The sequence below is a fragment of the Taeniopygia guttata genome, chromosome 12, assembly GCF_048771995.1.
Source record: "Taeniopygia guttata chromosome 12, bTaeGut7.mat, whole genome shotgun sequence".
Taxonomy (NCBI): Eukaryota; Metazoa; Chordata; class Aves; order Passeriformes; family Estrildidae; genus Taeniopygia; species Taeniopygia guttata.
Window position 1 is genome coordinate 10,785,503 of NC_133037.1, and position 23,970 is coordinate 10,809,472.

Here is a 23,970-nt window from a genome sequence, read left to right on the forward strand (position 1 = left end):
TTCTAACAACATAGGGAGGCGTATCAGGTCTCAGTTAAGGTGCTGCCAAACAGTCTTGAGTGCCTTGCTGCAGGGCTTAAGAGGTTTGCATTAAATCCTCCTGAACTTGCATAGAAAGTTTTAGCTCACAACTGCTCAGTCACTAAATGTGGAGGATGAATTCCTCCTCTGGGCTGCACTGAGGAGCCTCCCAGGCACAGTCAGCAGGAGGGAAGGGCTGCACTCCCCCAGTGAGGGCACTACAAGGTCTCTGTCACTAAACTGCTGAAAAAGCTGCCTCAGGCAAAGCTGCTGGACTCCACTGGCAACCGCCTCGCTCAAAGCTCATCTGCAAGGCTCTTACTCTGAAAAGGCACAAGCAGAAAATATGCAATAATCAATCAAAAAAAGTGACAAAATGGTATTGAAAGCGAGGATAGCTATTCATTTAGGGCCAGTTTGAGCTGCTATCTCGTCTCTCTCCAAATTTGGTCATTTTATATAGAATACTATTCTTGCCCTTCTTCATTTATTTTCCCATAAATGCAGCTGGTCCTGCGCATGATGAGCCAACACTTACTGTTCAGTGGTTGGAAAAAGGAAAGGACAGATATAACTCAAGTTCTATTAGTGGTTCTGCCACTTGTGCAATCTTGGGCAAGTAACCATTTTCCATCTGCAAGTGAGGGATAACAGCTGCCTGTATCTCTGAAGTTGTGTGAAGCTCAGCTAATTGAAAGGTTTATAAAGGTTTTCAGAACCTGGACTTCAAGGTGCTATATTTAAGTGTTTTATCTTTAGTGCCTAAATTTATGTTACATACCAAAAGAAACACAGAACAGATTTTGCTTTTTCAAATTTTGACCTAGGAGACAGATTTAAACTGAGGAATCATGAAGGACTAACCACTTCAAAATGCATTTTACCGGCAAATTATCATTAACGTTTTTGTTTACTTACTCGTTACAGCGTGGTCAAACTTCAATGTTATTAAATCCATTTTTCTCCTTCCTATATTGAAAAGTTCAGCTTTTAATGGTGCCTTTTTCTCTGGCCTGTAAACAGACCTCATGACTTACAGCTCCCTGCTGTTACTTATTCACACATGAAACCACAAGACCTGTGCTTCATTAATTAAATCTGCCATTAAAAATTAAATAATGTGAATAAGTAGATGTAAGCGTTATCTCCATTGGGCTTCAAAGGTCTCACCATTTCTCCAATTACTACCTAAGCAATTTTCATATTTCATACTGTCTGATTTCTCAAAGGGACTGGATCTGAGAGATCAGAATGAGAGAAAGTGGGAAAAAGAGAAAGCAAGGTAGCAAATTTAAACATTCTTCAGGCAATAGGAAGTAGTCCCATCAGACACTATTAGCCTGCAGCACTCTGCAGTGAAACAGCAGTGGGAGAAGAAAACAGGAACAAATATGTTGTACGTGAGACCCAGCATGAGGTTGTGTTTAACCCACCTGAAGAAAGTAACGATAGCCAACAGAATCATTTGCTGGATGTGCTGTCGATTAAAGCGGTTGTGGCGCAACCTCACATGCTTTATTAGAGAGTTCAACTGCCCAGCACTTCGGTCAGGCTCATCTTCAACAGCATCAGCTACAGGCACAGACAAAAATAACTGGGAAAGGAACCCAGGCTTTAGTTCTGAATTCTGAAGCTGCTAAAGGCAGGCAAGTGAGAGCCTGAACAGAGGCAAGAATCTCACCGAGGGGAAGGAGGAAAGACTTGGTCTCAAAGCAACCACCAGGCATCATGCAAAGATTGAGGAGGGACATAGAACACCTTCAACCTGCAGATAAAGCTGCTGAGTTTTAAAAATTAAAAGGAAACGTCTTTCTCTATGATCCAACTGGGCCTCTTGCTGTTGGTTCAGACCTCTGCCCTCCAAAAACTCTAAAACAAATAAATCAATCTTTCTAATGCTATGAATCAGTACCTTTAAATGCTTCCCTGAGCAATAAAAACAGAGGGCTACCATTAAATCTGAGTTTGTTCAACAAGCAGATTTTTAAAATACATTTTCCTTGGTCTTTAGACCCTTTCCAACTTTGGTAAAGTCACATTCCCTTTTGTCCTAAACATTAAATGAGCAACAAATGGGCTAAATGGGCAAGAGAAGGGCCTTTCAGCACGGGCACAGACACAGCAGGCTCTGTAATCTGGGGCTTCTACTAACAGAGAATAATTTTCCAAGTATTCTCATCTATACTACTTCAGACACAAGATCTGCTTGATTTTCAGCAGTTTACCCACCATGCTATGGCAGGAGAGAACGTTCTAGTGGCCTAGAACTTTGAGGGCTTTATAATATCGTTGCAAACAAGGAGCTAAGCCAGGAACCATCTGAGCACTTCCCCCAACTTCAGCAGGGTCGCCTCCAGACAAGGGCTATTCAGCAGGATCAAGGTGTGGTATTTGCACTTGAAACAAAGTCTGAGCTGCCTGTAGTCTTAGTGAAGTCCTTTATCTTCACAAAACGATATTCAGAGGTACAGTAAAAGAGAGAACATTCCACATGAAATTACAAGACATGAACGCTGCTTTTAATTTACTTTCACATTATTTGATGCTTGAGATAAAATGGCAGCTCACAAAGAAAAAGTTGAACATAAGACCTCAACTATTATTAAATAAAGCTCCTGGCAGTCTTAGTTGCAGAAATAAGTTTAAAAACATGACCAAAGGACACCGTAAGAGCTCAAATAACAAAAGACACAGAAAGAATGAATGAACCACCTAAAATGTTTCACTTCTCTCAATAAAGCTGAGCCTTAGGGGAGTCAACTTCAGAACAACACAGCTTTGTCATATGGGGAGAGAGCTCTCCAGAGAAGACAAACAAACTAAGCAAAGAAATGTTAGTTTGAAAAATTTTTGCCTGCTATTAAATGATTGTTTGTAGCAAATAATAAAAACACCAGAAGTTGTAAAAATACATAACCAGAGCCTAAAGTGCAACAGAACCACTTTTCTTTACCCTGTGTTTTTCTACAACAGATTTGCTGCTATACCCTTGCTCTCCACTCTTCCAAAACACCCCTGTGCTAAAAATTCCCTTCCAAAGGGAATCAGTTCTAAAACTTTGAGCTAAATTTGGAATAATTTTAATTCAGCATTCCTCTTCGGCTGCAAACATGCGGAGAAATTCCAACACTCACTACTACACCTCACCACACTGCCCAGGCCCTTTCCAGAACACATAGCAAAGGAAGTAAGAAAAAATAATAGCAGAAAACTGAGTTCTCAGGATTATTTCAGGAGGGAAAGTAATTGAAACATAAAGAGAAAACCCTGCCAGCTCATTCTCACACTGACATTAAACCACATTCCTTACAACTTCAGTGAAACATGTGCTACTTGCAGTAACATGTAAAACAGAAAACTGAACAAAACAAGCATGAGGAAACCAAAATTAATCAGCTTTCAGGTGAAATTATTTGTGAACATCAAGCAGCAGCATTGAAAACCTGACACTGGGACGAAGATTTCTCCATCAGTTTCAGTTTGGGTCAATAGATCAAAAGGTGTCTTGATTTAAAACCAACAATCCCAACCACCATCACCACAGATATCTTGAGATATTTGGCACCTCAGAGTATAGAAGCTTGTCAGTGGTCATAGTGTTTAGAGATACAAAGAGGATTAACAGCTGTTGAAATGCTGCCAGCCTAGATGAATGCCAGTGATAGCTCTGATGAAATGGAGCAGGGCAGTGGAGGCCTTGACAAATGCTGCAGACGACAGCCGGAGATTGGATGGTACAATCTGCCTCGCACCTGACAGACGTGTTGCTTCGATCCCTTCTCCTGACATGCACACTCACCAGCCTGCAGCAAAATGCCCTTTGCAAGCCCCTCTCAAACCCAAAAAAGCACAAGAGGCAGTGCTGGAGCGGGGCAAAACATGGTGTGCCCCACAAGGACAACGCAAATTTCTGAGAGAAACAGGTAAGGAAAGCAAAGATTACTTCTTACATGTCAAATGTCAGCTGGAAGATATTCAAATTCCTGCTTCCAGCTGCTTCTGAAGCCAGAAATAAGACCTCACACCATCCGGAGGAGCAGCACAACTGTGGCCTCGCTGCACACTCTTGGGGACAGGCAGCACACACATGCCCTGGATGCAGCAGCTGCCATGAGGAACATGGGTCAGTGCCAGCTTTGGGAGCCACCTTTGCTGCCAGCAGTGCCTCAGGGCAGCAAAGCTGTGCCCAGGTTCCCCACACCTCAGCAGGTCTCTGGTTCACACGCGCTGTAGATCATTCTCACCACTCAGAAGTCTCACGCAAACGGCTCCTAACAGATTTGAAAAATTACCCCATGTACCTGCATGCCTCCCACAGGTACAGAGGCAGATGAGTCAAACCAATCTGTTCACTGGATGACCCTATGGATGTGTTAAAATCAACCCACCCAATCACTGCTCCAAAATAGGGAGTTTGGGAATTTCAGAATATGCTGCAAGAAACAATCTCTTCACCTCCTGAGCTCACTCCTCTGGCGTTTCTCCTCAGCCCATTGTATCGGCATTAGCTCATTCACATTTCCTCTTTCCCATCAAATGCACATAAAAATAAAACCCTATTAATAAGGAAGAGAAACATGCCTATAGAGCATATCACTGGAGCACAGAAGTTAAGGGTTAAATTGCTTTTTTGGACGGTCATATGCTTTTTTTCTTAAAAGGTAACAGAGAAAAGATGCAAGGAACTACAAACAGCTTGCTGATATGAAAATAAAAAGACTTTTTTTCAGCCAAAGCCAACTTCTAAACACAGCTCTGTTGTTTGCTGTTCATGTGTGGGTTCATCCATTCCTCCCGCTGAGACCAATAACGAAATGAGAGCATTGAATTTGTTCCATTCTATTCTTTCCTTCGGCAATAAGCTGTGAGATCATAAATTTTGGATTAAGATTCAGAGAAAGCATAAAGAGAGTAGTGTCCACAGTAAGAACTCAGGCAAGTTAAACTAGTCAGGAGCAGTACGTTCCTCTTTGAACAGATCTTCTCATGTCTGCAATATTATCCTGAGTTGAAAGCAAAATATTAATTCTGTAGCATATCTAGAAAGCTTCTTAAAGACAAAATCCCACAGAACACCTATCTCTACAAAGCTTGAGGGAGGCAGAGCTGGAGAGAAGGAACATAGCTGGGTTTATCCTATAGATAACAAACTAGGTACAAAAAGGTTAAGCTATAGTCCTTAAAGCACATGGTGACTCAAATAAAAATATGCATCCCAGGACTTCCCAGAACGAGGGTCCCACACAGAGATACTCCATCCAAGTGAAAATGGGTTTACAGACCCAGGCTGCAATCCCACACCATAGTCAGACTGTCTATGAAGGTACCCTGGGAAGAGTCTAATTAAAAACAGGTACCCCACAGCAAAATGGTTTAGGGACTTCCAAAAGCTTCAAGTGCATCACTAGAAGCAGGCAGAAAAGCCTGTTATCTTCAAGTCAGAAAGGCAACCAGCAAAAAAGAAATGAATACTACAGAAGCAATTAAAAGGAGAAGAAGGAGAAAAGAGAAAGAAACACTGTGCTTATATGAGGTTGCTTTAAAGCACACCCTTCTGAAAGACTACAAACAAAGCATTGCCAATTCTTTAAACAAACTCTGGAAAGTAAAAGCAGCTTCAAAGAGAAAGGCCATAAAATTCCAGCAGGTAACTCAGGCTTTCTGAAAAGGACAGCAACAGCTTTGTGAAAGGCCCAGATTAATGCCAGTACTGGTGCAGGGGAGTATCACCTCAGTCTCCTCCCAGCTGGAAGTTTAGCTAAGGTAAGAAACTCACAGTAAATGCCTGAATCAATTACACCTGACAAGTGCAGGTAAACAGGCTTCCCAGGCATCGATTAAACATCAAGAGTTTTCAGCATCTGCTTGGGAGGAGTCCTGCATGTGGCTGCCCTGTGCAGATAACGTGGTGTCCATGGCATTAAGGGCACAGCACTACTTGCCAAACCCCAGCACCTGTGCTGGGCAGCTGACAGCTCATCCTGCAGGGGCACTTGGGTCCTACCAGCAGATCCACCACACAATCAGATGAGCTCCGAGATCACAGGATGCTGCCTCAAACAACTGGGCATTGTCCCTGAGAGAGTGACAGGAATGCAGAGAAATCAATGCCAAAGGAAACAGAGAAGAAAGAAGGAAATTGCCAGAATATCAAGAGTGCTAAGAAATGCAGGCGGAAGTTTCACTCAAAGGCTGACCAGCACTTTCAAGGGGGAATAAAGAGGGGAAAAAACCCCATCAAACAAAACTGGCAGCCATCAAATACTTGTCATACAATAAAAAAGATACGAAGCACATTCCCCTGTCAGGCCTGTCACAGGAGCTTATTTTGGGAAGGAAGGAAGGAAGGAAGGAACATTTTAGTTAAGATTTAATGCCATCGTGCCAAAGCTGGTATTTGACAGAGCCTCCAACAAAACTCCCACCACCTCGGACAGTCATGCTGCAGCTAAAACTTCCATCTTTCTCTGCTGAGAATATCCCTAAGTCCCATTTATAAACTGCAGCAGCTGGCTCAGTTAACAGCTCCTGTCCCAGTTGAAAAAAAAAGCTGAGTTAAATTCATGACCCCATCCTTTCACACAACAGGTAGCTAAGGAATGCAGTACACTGTGTTCCCAGAGGAAGGCAGAATAGAGGAACCCAAGGCAACAGGATGCACAATAGAACTGGAGAATACTGAACAAAATGCATCATATCCATACACTTGCATGGGTAAAGGAACTGCAGGGAGGAGAGTTACTATAAGAAACAAACAAAAAAAACCACTGAAAAACAGAAGTAAGCCAAAGCCTGGAAGTTCCACCCCCTCCCAGGGTTTTTCCTCTACCCCCAACTACAAATTATTCTCCACGTGCAGTTTCCAGTAAATCAAGCTTTGCTAAATAACCCCGACATGTGCGGGGCTGAGAACCAGCCAACAAGCAATGATGAGATGTCCCTGGAATGATTAAGGAAAACGCAGACATCTCTCAGGTTACAAGGAAGCCTGTTGTACTCTCCCCTTGGTGCATAGCAATGCTGCAAGCGCTGTTCTGAAACCTCTGATATTCAAAGGCTCATTTGGTTGACAAGGAGCCTGTGGATTCGTGGACAGATTGTCACACAAACTGTCAGGTTTTTAGAGAGACTATCAGACCTCTCTTTGCCTACGTTATGGAGCACATCAAAGACACAGAAGATGAACCAGACACAGACTGCACAGATCTGACAGAATGGTGGGTGTACATATTCAGAATACTGTACTGCTGGGGGGTGGGGGGGAGAGGCTTAATGTGAATAATCAGGGGCTGAAAGTTCCAGAAATGTGACAGTTTTTGGCAGCAATTCCCATCTTTGCATTTATTTATCGAAGGGAGAAAATCTGCCATACTAGAGGCAAACTTGAGAGAGGAAGAAAAATTGTATCAGCAGCAATTTATTTTGCCACTGTACTTTTTCTTTATTACTATTACTCCCAGAGCATTTTCTGAAGGTATTTGTATTTTCAGTCAAGGTTCTCTCACTGTGCTTGCAGGCTCTCTTCCCATTTTATCCTGTAGGAGAGACTGGTTTAATGATTACAGCCAAAAAGACTGCTAGGACTTCACAGGTCACTCTACACGGTTAATGACACAGACAAATCCACACTTTCAGAAGTGCCTGCTGGCTCACTGCTCTGTCTGGAGATGCTCAGAAGCTCATTATTCAAAACTTAAGCTCAACTTATGGGTAATCAGCACATCTGAAGAAATACACTATACCCAGATAACCAAAAAGTGACGAGAAAAAAGCTATTATAGAAAATACTAACCTTAAGCATTAAGGTCTCACTTTTAAAACGGGGACAATGTTCACTTATCTTCCAGTGAGCTAGAAACCTCAGTTAATGAATACCTGGAAAATGTTCCCAGCTCCACAGTTCAAAAACAGTATTACAAAGGACAACTTTATGTCATTCTCTCTTATTAGTGATAGTTGGACAAACATTATAAAGCAACAACGTATTTTACAGGTGGCAAAAAAAACTTATTAAACTATTTCTACAAAGAATTATTGATGATTATTTCAAAAGGAAAATAAAATATGAAACAAAACATTGATAACAAGAAAAAGAAAATGGATTAACACAGATTCCTTTGGCCTGCCTTTACAATATCATTATCACATAACCTCTAGTTTGCTGTGCAAGGCATCAGTTATTCCAGAGAAAGGAATACTAGTATTTTTATATGTATTTTACCATTCAAAAGATTGAAATTCGGCACACAGCAAACAGAAAATAAATACGATGTTTATCCTAAGATAAAAATAAACCACAGGGAGGACAAAGGAGAAAGGATGGCAGAAGGGATAAGAAAGAACTCAGAAAATATTTGTAAACAATTTCCTTCCCATCGTTTGACAGTCTCATTCTCTCTGCTTTTAGCAATCTTCTCTTTCACCTGTTTTTTAATGCAGCTGTTTTGCCTCCCCTAAAGGGGTTTTGAAGAGACACCTCTGCAGCTGGCAAAGAGGGAAGGCTCCAAAGAGAAGCCCAGAAGGACCACACACCTCCAATCAATGGAGAGAGGCATTTTCACAGCAGGGCTATTAAGCTGTGAACATTAAAATGAAAATCAAACACCCACAGAGAGCAGGAGCAGCCACACAACTCCTTCATTCCCCTACTCTGGCAGAGACCACTCCAGACATAGCTCTGGGGCAGGATGTTACCTGTGGCCTTACACAGCTTTTGGGCACCACCAGCTTAATTATGGAACTTCCATTACAGAATCCAGACAGGGGAAAGGCAACAAGGCAGGTCTCACTTTTCGCCTACTAAACAATAATAGGAATCATTTCTTATTAATATAAATAAACCTGAAATATCTCACAACATCTTGCTGCCAAGGCTTCTCAGGAACATAGACGGAAGAATGTCACATGCACAGTGCACCACACACCCATAGATGCAAGATAATCTACTCAGAATTTAATCTCTAAACACAGTCTGACAGTGAGGATTACTGCATACAAGCAACAACAGACCTTGAACTTGGCCTTAAACAAAAAAGAAATACAGGTAGACTTAAAGTTCCAGAAGAAACATTTTGGTATAAGCATCCTAATTATCATGCGTTTGTTGCTGTAGCTGATAAACTTGGTAAGAAAAAGAGGCTTAGGAAACAGAGTTTTTTATAAATGGATTTTTTTTCAGGTGCATTAAAAAAAAAAAATCAGTATTTCAACTGTATCTGGACAAGACCAAGCAAAAAATTCAAGCTCTTCAACTAGAGACAGCCTGAGCTCAGACAACAGGAACACAAAGAAGGGACAGAACTATGTTTTTGCTGGGGAACAACAGGAGGGAATGAAAGCAAACACCACAAACACTTCAGACCTGGAGGTAAATCCTCTCTCCACAGAATAAATGAACACACAAAACCCAGCACTGTTGTTTTCAGCCAGCAAGGACAAATGCTGTGTTCCTCCCTGGGACACACTGTGACTATCACAGAAATCAACAGTTAGGACACTACTGTGGGGGATTTTTTTTGTTCTTCCTGCAACAAACCCTTGTCTCTAACTGAAGGAAGAGTTCTCAGTGCCACACGAATGAGTGATTAGCCATCAGGCATAATGGGTTTTTGCTGCTGCCAACGGAAGCCGCATCTCAACAAATGACTTAAAGGTGAGAGGTCTCATACACTACATTTAATTCCCTAAGCAGCCAAAGGAAATTCTGCGGTGTACATAACCATTATGAAAAATGAGGTTAAAAAAATGCACATACATGCTCAGACAGGCACACAATGCAGCATTTTTACACGCCCATATGAGTCGTCTTCTCTGATCAAGAACCACAGTCCAGGCAGTTCAAAGCTTGCTGCATGTCAGGGCAAATTAGATGATTTCTGTGTCCCGTCCAGTGCATCATGAGACATCTCTGGGGAAAAAAAAAATCCACAACCCAGGCACTCCTCAATTGACCCAGGCGTGCAAGCTCAAAGCAACTTTGCAGCTTGAAATTATGAAAGAAAAAATTTGGCTTCTGTTCAGAAGAATGGGGAGGCAGAAGAAAGGAGAAGGAATTAAGCTGGTTTTCTTATTAAAAGACCTGAACCACAGTAATTGAGAAGAAAAAGAAAAGCTAGCTCTTCTCATAAAATAACCTAGTTATTACAAGTCTTCTCAAACCAGAGGCTTAGAGCTTTATCTCAGCTCCCACATTTTCTTCTCTCATCTCTTGCTCCTCTGTGGCCTCTTGGAGATGGGCACAGACTCAGCAGCCTCTCAGTGTGTCCTGGCTCTGTGGCCATTCCTCACTGTTGCTGTCCCCTGTGCAGGGCAACATCTTTTACCTGCTGGCCACTCCACTGCTGAACACCTACCTGGGCAACCTCCTTTCCACATTTGTCAGGATACAACTCCCAGATTGTTCTACTGTGTATGAGATGTATATTTATTATTTTTAACTAAAACAGAACAAAATTATCCATTATTTCATATTTATTTACAATGGAGCTAAAATGCAAATGGGTGAGCCAGGAAATCTTCATTTGAGGCAAGGTGTTTAATGGCAAACTGTGGCTGGGATAATCCCTGGGGCAGCAGAATGCATGGCCAAACCATCAATTAAACCAAAAACCAACCAAACAAAAATCCACCCCTCATCATCAAGAAACCAGGAGATTTTGCGACAGGCAAAGCAAGTTTGCAGTGGTTGAAGACCTCACTGTGAGCCTGATGGTACACATCTATCTAAAAACATTGAACATGTTATTTACAAGCTACTTCTGAGTCACCCTGGTCTCTGGGGAATGTGCATTATATGTTCAAGAAATTGGAGTAGCTCTTTTATTTATGTTTCTTTTAAAATGACTGGCAGATGGGGAAAAAACCTTCAGAGAAGTGGCCCCAGGCTGTCATGAAACATGTATTTAACACACCCACAGTAAACTACTAAACACTTCAGAAGGTACAGCCGCTGTAAATATGGAGTAGTTCCTTTTTAAAAGCTGATCTTTGGACTACTTAATTCAACACAAATTTGAGATCTTCCGGGGAGTCAATTCATAGAGTAATTATTAGCCATATTTTCCATTAACATGATGACAGCATATTCTGTAAAGGCAGAGCCATAATTTTAAGGACCTTTTCGAAACAAATCCCAGTGTTGTCTTTATTTTTTAAGTCACAATAGGAATGCCTTTTCCCTGCCACATGTGGAAGGACCACTGTGAGCTGAAATAGAAATCTCAGATTCCCCAAAGTCAGGCTCTTATGCAAGTGAATTCCACACACAGGGAAGTTTTTTCTACCTGAACCAATTTCCAAGACTAAGTCTAAATCTGGAATATCCCTAGAGAAGCACAAGCTTCAATCATTGAAATCCCAGCAGACACACAGAATCCAGCCTAAGGTCTGGAACACATTTAATCAATTCACTGTGCTAACTCTCTACAGCTTCATAAAATAGCCAATAGTGCAATAACAGGGCCAGAAATTAATTGTACACTGGTTGGTGAATTACACAGAAATAACAGGCAGCACTGGTATTTATTGCAGCAGGGTGATGTAGCTGCTGTTGAGGTACAACTGACCTCAGTGAAAACAGGTGAGAGACGGGGAGGGGGTGGGGTGTGCAAGTGCTGCTTTCCATTAGAAATGCAGCACCTCTTTTACTGGTAACACTGTTATCTATATAAATATACACACACATAGTTATAAATACCAATTCTGCTTATAAACAAGCATGTAAACAGCACAAAGAGGGATGAATCAGAAATTTAAACTATTAGGCAATGAGAAAATTAATTAAGTGCAAATTGGGTTGAATAAAAAATGCCAAGAGAGGATATCAGAAATATTTGATAATGGGGAAAGCTCTCAGAAGTAAGACAAAAGAACTTCTTGTTTTGCTCTTTTTGGACTAGACTTGACAAATGCTCCAGTGTTGAGTTCCAACAAAGAGACAAGATCACATTCTAGGTCTTTTTGTTCTGCCTTTAACAAGTCTTCATAGTGATACACTGATGAGACCAGATACCAGATTGTTATCTAAATTCAGCTGCTAAATTCAGTGTTAAGACACTAAGTTCAAACCACACATTGCCACATTTATTTCACAAGTCGAGCCTGAGGATGGATTCCTCCAAGATGAAGCAGCCCATAAGCATCATTCTCTCCCTCTGCAAAGATACTCTAAATGCCAGGGAAACAAAATCACCGTAAGGCTCTGACAGTTCACCCTTCAGCACACAGACTGCAAACGCATCTCTGCACTAATCGTGCAGGCTGAAGAGGAAGCAAACACTTAGCTGCTGTTTGCATAGAGGCTGCTTGTAATTTGATGTAATGTACTGTACAGCAGTCAACACATATTGAAGGGAGAACATACACACTGCAGAGAAGGCAGAGAGGCTGTGCTGACATCTAACACATTTTGGTTACCCTATTATAGATGTTCTTCGAGTTCATCAAATTACCAATCAATTTATCTGATCTCTAAAAGCTGTGTACAGAGGTATATTAACTACTAAACATCACAAGCTTTCAGCAAAAAAGCCATTAAATGGGTGAATTGAGCACAAGGTACTGGAAGTTGGTTTGTTTGTTGGACACCAACAACAAGGAAAGAACCTCTCCCTGCAGACAGGGAGACTACGAGGAACATTAGCCTCCTCTAAATATGCTCTTCAGCCCTAAAGGATGCCCACAGAAAGTAGAAATTAGGGATGCTGCCCTCCCTGTCACGCTCTTACCCCAGCATGACATTTAATGTCTGAGAAAAATTGAAAAGGAGAAGAGGATGGAAGGCTGGAACAGGTTCAGATGATGATTTCAGGTTTGTTCCCTTTTTAGTTTGTTCCCATTCAGAAATTTAATTCATGCACAGGACAGGATCTTCCATTCTCTAAACATCAAAGGTTGTGCCCTGGGAGACTGATAAGAGCCGCTGTCACTTGAGAGCAGCATCCACACAGCCCCAGACAGGCAACCTGAGCAACTGGAAGTGATCTGAATGATTAGGATGGATCTTGTCAACCTATTTCAGAAAACTACACTGGGGGTTATTCTTGTGTTCAGAAGATTAAATCAACAGTTTGATAAACTGGGTGCTTTGCTGTACTGCTCCACTGGCTTGAAAGACAAACTGCTTTTTTGGATCATAGATGTAAGTTCAAAGAAAGCGTTGGTGGGTTTGTGAGAGGAAGAGTCTCCAGCCCCAAGAAGGGCTGGGGATGAACAGAGAATAGAACAAATTGGATAAGAAATGAAAATGAAATTGTAAAGAACATTGTAAGGTTCAATTATGGAGATGAGGACAAGAAATTCTTCTGAATGGGAAACACATTCTTTGAGACCACAAGTTCATTTCACACTAGCTGTTCTTCTTCCAGGTACCCACAGCACTGGCTGGAGCAGTAAGCTGGTGGCTGGCAAGACTGTGACTAGAGGCAAACAAAGCAGCCCTTACACACATGGCAATAGCTCACACACAGCCCCAAGACATTACAGGAGAAAGCAAATGGTGTCAGTGACACCTGCCAGGACATATCAACTCATTTATCAAAGGGCACTGAATCTTTAACTCCCGCTGAGAGGGCAGAAGGTTTGGTTGGAGACAACACCTGAACGCAGCTTGTTTTTTCAAAGGTAGGCAAGTGATCCCTAGGTCTCATGGATACAGACAAGCCTGGCATCCCAACTCAAGGAATGGATTTCTCATCCCCTTCAATAGAAATCTCTCCCCACCCTTACTAGGTGAAATCAATTTATGCAGCCCCACAGTCTGCTTTAAATTGATGATGAACATCCAACATGAATGTATTGTTCTGGAAGGCTTTTTTGTTCAGGCTTCTTTCACTTTTTTTCTGCAGAAATTTTTATTGACAAGTTACTAGCCATAAACCAGAAATGACAGTGGACTTGCATGTAGGGGTGACCTTGACACACCAAAGAAGGAGACAGCTCCAAGAAGAAGGATAAAGGCCAACAGGAATAACAAACAAAAATAACTTCGCCTCCCATTCTTTACACATACTAAGTGCTTTACAAACATGAATTAAACGGGAAGTACAAGGGCAAAAAGAGATTAATTTAAACAAACCAAACAAGATGAATGCCACACACAAAATTACAAGATTTGTGAAGTCAAGCAGAGAAAAAGATGCAGTCAGCCTTATTAATAAAAAAGGTATATATTCAATGCATTCCTTTCCCACTTGCACAAATACTCTACAGCTTATGAATACCTCTTGTGCTACTTACTGCTCTGAAAAACTACAAGCAGAAAAACGTTGCATATTAATGCACCCACTGCTCACAGTAGTCCACAGCCGCCTAACAAGAGATAACGTGGGAGCCAGAGCTTAGGAAAATCCAAACAAAGAAAAGGCATCATCTACAGCAAGGAGTTTCACTTTATCTTCCAAGACTACCTTCAGCCTTTCTCTGCTGTTTAACTCTACTCCAAAGCGCTGCCTGTGTTTCTGTTGTAGTGTAGACCTGCCCTTAGCTTTTGGCAGGTTAAACTCAGCAAGAGGCCAAATAGCAAAAGGAGTAAAACAAATATTTACCCGGAAGAAAGTATACAACTAATATGCTAAATGAAATATTCCTGGCATCTGAAGGGTTCCAGGAGAGACTGCACTTCTTTCTTACACTATTTTTTTAAAGGACCTTTCTACTACTTGGAGAAAGCAGGACAAAGCATACACAGAATCCCTAATAAAAATCCCAGTTCTGAGCATGTTACCTATTTACAACAAGCTCCCTCGATCTCCCTCCCTGCTTCTCAGTAACAAATAAATGCATGAAAAAACATCATATTGAGCATCTCAAGTTGAGTGTGTCTAAGGATCTCCCAACAGATTATTAGTCTAACTCTAATTCTTTCTATCCAGAGTAACACTACAGTACAAAACCTCATTCAAAACAGTTGAGAGAAGACACATATTCTATGAAATCATTCAAATTACATGGATGAGATGTAAAATTACTGAAACAAGTCAGAGTTAGAAGTTTAACCACCTATAACAAATTAGTCAGGTCTCATTACTGGATTACTTATTGGAGATGAGACAGTCACATTGGAAACACAGGTGTGGAATGGAATGTCTGTATCACCAGCTCCAACCCTGCAATCACACACAGTCATACAAGGAACAGTCAGTTGAAAGGAGCTTTTCCCTCTCATTTTCCTGATTACCTAAATATTTCAGGCACTCCAAAACAAAAACATACATGTGACCCAAGAGACAGAAACACTACAACAAACTATCAGAGTTAAAGTGAGGAAGATGAAGGGTTTTACCAGTGTAATGATCCTCTGCAAGGAATTTGTTCAATAAAATTTGATTAAAAATAATCTCTAAGAAGCATGAATCACACCGCAGGCAGAAAAAAGCCCACCATCCCTTCCCACACACACAGCCCCTGACAAATTGACAACGAAGGGTGCAGCGGGAAGAATATTCCCAGCAACTAATCCCAGCGTTGCCTTAATCCCAGTACACCCACTGTATATATTCAAGTCTGCACTCAAAACAGAGGAATGCTGCCAGTAGCAGCAGTGTGTGGCATTTGCTCAACACAAGTCAGAAGTGCAAATCAAGTGTCAGGCACTACAAAGAAACAGAACCAAACAGTGATTCTGACACAGCTGCCACACACGTTCACGGTCCCCCTGCATCGCGAGCACTGTGCACACAGTCCTGGTTCACAACCCTCTGAGGATTAAATACATGAGGAGAAGCTCCAAAAATGACTAGCCAGAATGGTCAAAGCACTTGGGGCAAATACCCCATAACATTGCTTTGATCATAGAATGGGTCAGGTTGGCAGGGACAGTGGATCATCTGGTCCCTTACCTCCCTGTTCAAGCAGGGTCATCCCAGAGCACATGGCACAGGATTATGTCCAGATGCTCCTTGACTGCCTCCAGTGAAGGAGCCTCCACAACCTCTTTTCCCATCAGTTCAATTCTTACAGTTATCCTGGACATTCACTTTCAGTCACAGCCAGGACCAGAACACTGAACTAGATGGATCCTTACTGCGACACTGAACTGCTGCACTCATTGTCTCATTTCTTCCAGTGCTTTAGGAGAAGATGCAGGGAAAACCCCAAGAGCTGAAATACTGCAATTATTTTTTCATACATGCCTTTTCCTGTGAAAATTTTAATAAGATTGTCTGGAGAAACTGCGTTTCTCAAGATACGTTTGAAATAAGGTACACCTATAGTTCACCTCATGCAAAACTAAAGGGAAAGCCTTCTTAGCATTTTTATAGCTTTACAGTTTCACAACACTTTGCCCTCCCATTATAAGCTATTCCATCATATATATGAAATAACTGAGATAGATGGACTAAATAATTGTTTCAAACTCCCAAAAGAGAAACGGCTATTAGAAAATGAGCAGGTTTTTCCTTCCAATTCTGTGCTCTGTCCACTAGATTACAGTACTCTTTCAAAGATTACAAAATAAAAGGATAATGTATTCACACAATCTGCTGCATTCAAGAGAACTACTGAGTTCAATTCTGGTCAATACATCTCAAAGACAGAGCAGCTAGGGGGAAAAGAGCCAAAAGACAAACAAATAGAATGAGAAACCCAGAAAAAATAATTCACACAAGCAGAGGCTGAAAAGGTAAGGACTGGTCAGTTTAATGGGAAGGTAAAAGAGGGAACAGAAGTCTGTAGATAATGAATAATGAGAAGAATTTGTTTTGTCTCTTTCACATAAAGGATATTAAATACAAAAAATATTTGAAACTGATAACAGAATTTATAGAGTATATAAATTAACCTGTGGCACACACTTTCACATGATGCTGGAGGCACAGAGCTAAACAAGGCTACAGGAAAAATGCCTGAGATTCATAGAAGAACAATAGCACTAAATCAGCTTTTGGTGAATGAAAATACTGAATGAAAATAAACTCTTGTGTAGCAGGGCATGTGTCTGCCTCCAACTGACAACATTTAGGAAGACTCTTCTCAAAGATGCTCTCCCAAAGTTTTGTCACTTTGTTTTGGTTATTTTTTTTTCTTCCTTCAAAGCCTTTACAAACTGACCGCTATCGGAAGAAACAGGATAGTCTCTGTGTTTGATTCACTGAGCAGCTCTTATGTTGTAAGGAGTATGTAACACAATTACTCTTAGAATCCTACTGGGAAGGTACTGAGGTTTTAACATCAATAGTTCAAAACATCCTTCAAAAACAAATCTTTAAATCTCCTACTGCTGAATTCTGTTATCATGCAGAAGTGGGGACAAAACCAACCTGGGCACAGCAGGGGAGGAGAGAGGGGAATTCCTGATAGCCTGATCCTCAGAAGGACAAATTTCAGCTTGCTAACTCCACACTGAGCCATATTCATTCACTCCCAGACGAACACCTCTGAACTACCAGTGACCACACTTCAAGTGACCACCCCCTCCTAAAACAGCAGAGAAAGCAAAATTCTATTTCAGAGCTCACTCCCACCATCCTCTTACTGAGAGCTTTTATTCTAATATTGGCATACACATACACAGATATATAAAAATATATCTAAGCCTGAGTAGGAAAGCTTTAGCACAGAGGAAGGAAAAATATATAAATAAATGTCAAGGTCTGCGTGTATTCAACAAATAAAAGCAGAATTATATAAAAGCAACAGCTAATAAAAAAGATTGTTCTGTGCTGCATTTTCCATCTTTCCAACCATTATAGGAATAAAATTATCCTCAGAGAGGATCAAAAACCTTTTTCAAAACTAATACAATTAAGCTTTATTACACTGTTTCAATTACATTTCTCTCCTTTCCCTTCTAGCCCCTACCACCTCCCACTCCAATCCAGACTAACGGTTGGAGGCATTCTTCTATTTTATTACCAGCAAAATGCTAGTCTTTAAGGGTCAGAAACTATCCAGTGTTTCAAGAGAGGAAAGAAAACCTGTTCTTTTTATCTATTTGCTTTTGTACACATAACAGCTAGGAGATAGTTTCTCTGTAGCTCTGCAGTTTGAATAGACTATGGGCAGCTCACCTTACTCCCCCAAGAAGATCCCTCACTAAAATATCCATCATGTTGTTTATAATGGTCCCTGTAGCAAGGGACATGGACTTGAAAACACAAACGACAACAAAAGATTTCAAAAAGAGGACAATGAAGCCTGGACACAGACTCCTCCCCACTCCACTGTCCATAAAGGACAGACTCACAGGTTTTCCCTGTAATTTCCTCTTCATGAAACCAGATCTGGAGAGAAGAACATAATAGAAGCAAACAGCATGGGATCAAGAAATTGCAAAAATTCCCTTTGCGTATGAACATATGGACAACTGTGATAATTAGAACGATAGCTGCTAGATTGTTTGCAATTTCACTGAACAATCCCCATTATCTAGAAACAGAATTTAAAATACAAATGCAACACTGAGTGGTAGTTTTAATAGTTTATTTTTAATGAATTGTACGGATTAAAGAGTTGCAAAATTGTATTGTGTGAATTTGCTCACAGGCATGTTTTACCACTGATGGCTCAAAAAATGCAGCATGGACAGTCATACAGTAGGAGGGAATGAAAAGAGGAATAGATATGCCAACAGCTCCCTACCGTTTATATAATCTACAATTTTCCCATGTTCCATACTCACCATCCTGCTACATATTGGTAGTAAAACTGATTGATTTCTCAGTCTCTTTACAACCCACTCTTTTCATTGTTTGCACTTCTTTTTAGTCACATAACACAACTACAAGTCGAATGTATGCAACTCCCTGTCAGGAGGTCTAATTGCTTCAAATTGGAGAAGATTATTCTCCACATTTATTAAAAAATAAAGACTACTTATAACATTATTTCATTTTGCCAGGAAGTGAAGAACACATTACTTCATAAGGAACAGCACGGCTGCTCCTATTTTTATAGCATCAATTTTTAAAAACTCATCATGGTAAACAATTAAACAGAGAAGCAAATCCCACGTTTAGGGGAGAGATTCAAATCCCTAAATGGATTTTCAAAGGTCATTTCAGGCTTAAAAGATGCTTGACAGTGTCTCTTTAAATCATGTTTATTTCAAAGGCTTATCCAGCAAGAAGCAGGCAGTGTACTGCAGCACCAATCTTTGAACTGTTTGGCTCCCCAGAGAAAAATTGTTAATACAACTTTAATTCATATTTATAGCAAAATTTATGTTGTGGTGGTTGATTTTTTTTTTTTTTTATTAAGGAAAGGATTTTTAACAAAAGGAATAAAAACCAGGGCACTTGTTTGTTTTTTTCAATTTAGCTTTCACCTAAATCCCATGGTGAAACAGATAATAGAGTTTGAACTACCAAAAATCTTTTTTTAAATATCATCCAGTCAAAAAAAAACCTTTATCCTTCAAACACAAATTACTGAAAAGATTTGCACAGCTTTTTCATCACTTACGTAGGGGGTAGGGGGCAGATAAGACACTGAAGGCTGACAGTTCCAGGTTGCAGCACAACACATCTTGGTTCTCTGTCTTTTGGATCCACACAGATCCGTGTCCTACCCCTGCAGGGGCCAGAAATAAAGACAACTCAGCCTCACCTTCTTCTCAATGCGGGCCAACTGCTCTTTATAGAAGGCCTCTTGTCGCTTCAGGTCTGCCTCCCAGTCTTGCAGCTCCACAGCCTGGGAAGGACAACAAAACAGCATCAGTAGAAGAAGAAATTAAAAACAAACAATGCAAGGGAATACATAAGATGCAGACTAGAAGGGCCTAAAAAAAAAAAGATCACTGCTCAGGACTCGTGCATGGGATCCCCCTTAGTGGAACTACATACCTTAAGAATCGCAGCTCGTTTTGGGTTATCCCTCAACGTTTGAAATGCTATTATTAGCATCCTACTCAAACTCAAACCCTTGGGTTTACATTTCTTATTTAATGAAAATATAGAACCATAGGAAGGTGATGCTTTCCCATTCCTTTTTTCAGAACTCCATCTTATCCATGTCTGTTTTTCTATGAATCATGACAGTCATTACTCAAATGTTCTTCCCCTTACCTTAAAAAAAAAGTAACCAAATCCCCTCAAATCCTCCTCTTTATAAACCCTTGCCCCTTAGAGTGTCCAAAAGCTTCTAAGGATTAAATATTTCCCTACAACAGACATACATAGGACTATCCAGATAATTAAGTACTCTCTACACATGCTCTCTATGCATTTCCCATCAGTACCCTCAGAGTTCCTCTGGCTGGTGCTGCAGACTCAGAGGGAAGACAGCTGTCAAATAATTTCTCTTCTATCTTACAAATTATAAGTATGGCACTATCAAAACAGTAAATCTGGTATTCATCAGCTAAATAGTGCTCAATTAAAAAGTCTGTGTGGGCACAGCAACAGCTGTAGCCTTCTAGCTCCTTACAGCCAGCACCATTTAATTATATTCCCACCCCTAAACTGAACTAGCATTAAGAAAACACAACACTGATGGAACTGAATCAAACTTTTGAAGTTTAAAAATAACAAACAACAATAGCAAGAAAAGATGGCAGTTGTTCTATATCCCCCATCCCACCTCAAAATCTCTGGGGCCATAAAAGTTAACAGCAGGCAGAAGACCTTTCAAAACCAGAATGATTAGCCTACTTAACATGGACACAAACCCTGCCAGTCCATAGCATCCCAGCAACATTCTCTTAACTTCTAATGATGGCACAACCACAGAAAATGCTGGTCCAACATGATTAAGCAGCTGGGACAGAAATATCCCCGTGGGCTCAGACCTGTCATTTTACAGCCAAAAGCCATTGCTAACGAGAAAAATTACATCTGAAAGCAAGTTGCTGCGCATGTCCTTCTTTCTGCTCCCCTGCTGATGGAAATACAGTGGGATAATAGGGCTTAGAAGAGATTTTAATCTAGGCAGTGAGGGTGGTTGATAAGCAAGCAAGAAAATGATTATCTGAAATAGGAAGATTGTAGGGGTGTGGTGGTGATGTGGGTTTCTTTGTTTGTTTTTAAAGAAAAAGAAATAATTTGGTTTCCATGTTTGCTATCCCAGAAAACAGGGTCAGGATAAGGCACAAGCAGTAGAGACTCATAACTAAATCTTCTCTGTCTCAAAGGCACATGATTAAAAGCAAAATCTCTAGCTTTACTTTAACCTATAGCTGCTATAGAACTTCCCACCTGCAAACCAGAGGGAACAGGATGGGGAGAGGGATGAGAATGAGCTGCCCCATACATGCAGCCTGACAAAAGAGAATAATCACAGCAACAATAGGGGCACCAATGGGCACTTTGTAAGTGCCAGAACTATAACCATTTTCTGGTAAGAGAACCATAGCTGTTCCTCTGAACCAATCTTCTACACAGAAAAGAACTAAGCAATTTCAAATAAAATGAAACAGATGTAAGAAGGTGGGATGGTCTATTGGATGACCAAAGGACCCCAAGTCTCCTGCAGGTTTTCTGCATAACACCCATAAAACCAGATTACTCTACAAATGACTTGTATTTCCTTAAGGGAAAAGTAAGTAAGGAAGAGAAAGAAGAGTAAGACAGTACTGACGCCTCTGCATGATTCAAATGGAAGCTGCATCATATGATGGGGAAAAAAAAATTTTAAAAGAGAGTAAAATAATAAAGTCTTATAAAGGCAAGAAAGTTTCTGTTTAATCCAATAATTATGTATCAGTGCTAGTCTCCTGGGATAGTGGATATTCTGGAAGTACAAACACAATACATGAAACAATACCAGTGCTCAAGAGGCTTTATTCTGTTTCTGGCAATACATGGATCCGCTCACTCAACTTTCCAACCCGTGAGTTTGCCTGACATCATTCACCAAGAAATGCAGCACATTTATCCTTACAACCCCTCTGGAAGGGAACACAAGCCAAATACCTAATCTCTCAAGTTGGGTGCTGAGCTGCAGACGCATTAGAGGTGTGCTGCTCTGCATGATGATGACCCATGGACTGCCAAGTGACCTCACTGGAGCTGGCAGTGAATAATGCCTCCACACCCATGCACCCTGCAGCACACAGACATTCTGTTAGTCACTTCCCCAGGGTCTCTTGCAAAACTGAGGTCAAAGAACCAAACCTGGATCTCCTAAGTCAGACTGTAACCGCAGAGTGCTCCCCATTCCTCCCTCAAAGTAATTTCTCCCATATTATCCCCCATTGTCCCACTTATCAGCCATAATGTAGGATGAACTAGGGGTTACAGAGAAACCTTGTACTTGCAACACAAACATATTTTCAATGCCTTGCTTGTTTTCAAGAGCTGCTGCTGTTTCAGTGCATTGAAGTATGCAGAGAAACACTATTTGTGACAGATCTGCTTCAAAGTTGCTTTCTGTTTCCCTCTATCCCCAGCTGTTATTACTAGAAACTTTAGTACACTTTATGATGATGTTTGAAGTACAAATGGTATAGTAGAGCATGTGTCATCTGAAATATTCACTGTTCCAAACTGGGTTAGGCAACTAGGGACATTTTGAATGAATATAGGATATTTATTAAGAGTTCCTCTAGTCCTGCTGCTTATTCCCTACCTGAAGTGAGAAGCCTGTGATGTCCCAGACAGAACTGGCTGCTATGATTACAGTTTCACAGGGGATTGAGATTGCAAGTCCCAAACAAAGCATCAATAGACTTTTTGGAAAAAAGGCCTTTAGAACTAAAAAAGGAAGGAGAAAGGAAAACATGCATGATAACACACTGATTTGAAAATCAGATATCAGAAAGCTGCATTGCACTTCCAAGATGCACAAGTACAATGGAGCTTGAATATATTGTGCAAGAGGTGACCAAAGCCCAGAGAAGATACCTAAGATGTGTAGAACACAAATAGTGTAATGTCCAAGAAGTATGAACACAGAAAAAAAACAGAGACAGGGAAGAAAGGGCACACTCAGCTATAAAACACATGAAAGCACCCAAAACCTAGAAAAAGGGATATATTTATAAAAGAACATATATGCAACTGGCCATTGCCCTCTGCACAAAAGCTAGGTATAAGATGTATTCAAGAAATGCTCAAGAATCCCCAGTGATGGTGTCAGAATTTACAAGCATTATATTCTTACAGAAGGAGAGTAAAGGCATACTACTAACACACTGCTACAGCTTCCATGGGCATGGAGCCATGGACTGGTTGGATGCTCTTTGAAATTTTTCCTCTGGTTTATCTTCACATTTTTTCTGCAGCCCAAGGTTTTTCAGGTTATCTCAGTGCTGCCTTGAACAGTGACAAAGAGCCAGGGCAGAGTTATGTGATTCTCTGCCTCCTTCTTACCCTTTATCAAGTAACCCATTTAGAAACAAACAGTGCAAGCACATTTCTAAAGCTATACATTATATACTGGCTCAACTAAAGGATTCAAGTACTGGCCTGCTAGCTGACAGACAGGCCAAAAGAAATATTTTCCAAGCTCCTAATTGAGGTAATGAAATATTATTGGTTCATTCTCTATGAACAAAACCAGACACTCTTAGCCATGTCCTGTACTGACACCAACATGCCACACATCAGACTGTGCAACTGATCTAGAGCTGGGCTTCACTCTAGCTATAACCACTCGCAAATTAGCTTTGGCTTTGTTGCATCCCAAAATATTACCACATTTTTATTATTTTTAATCACAGTCCCGCCTCATCACCTTGTTAAACATGAAAACTAGGGCAGAAATCTGTTTGGAATAAAAAATGGGCTTATTTGCAGGGTCAGATGATAGTGAGGAATGTGGCACCTGAGAATAAAGTGCAGTGTTAGCACAGCCCACATCTGACAGCTACCACCGGGTTGTCTCTCTCCTCAATACTGTTTTGGTTCTGGGATTTGGGAAGAGGATATGGAGAAGACTCTCCTGGAGGACAGAAAATCCAAAAACTCTCTCTCTACAAAGGGCAACTCAAGCTAGAAGGAAAGGTCCAAACCTCAGCCTATGAATACTTCCTAAAAGCCAAGTCACAGCACTTGGCAAGATTACTGCGAAAAT

The 23,970-nt window shown here is 40.8% G+C and overlaps 1 protein-coding gene across 4 annotated transcripts in view; it reads right to left on the reverse strand.

Annotated features, from left to right (window-relative positions):
* Positions 1-23,970, reverse strand: part of CHCHD6 (coiled-coil-helix-coiled-coil-helix domain containing 6) — a 109,330-nt gene that overhangs the window by 52,565 nt on the left and 32,795 nt on the right. For 3 of the 4 annotated variants that reach the window (XR_012057839.1, XM_030282730.4, NM_001245328.1), the window contains 1 exon segment: positions 19,567-19,650. The exons of the other annotated variant lie outside the window; for it this stretch is intronic. Coding sequence is in view for 2 of the 3 variants with exons in the window: in XM_030282730.4 (XP_030138590.1) it covers positions 19,567-19,650 (84 nt within the window). In the remaining variant the exon portion in view is untranslated. 4 annotated transcript variants of the gene reach the window in all.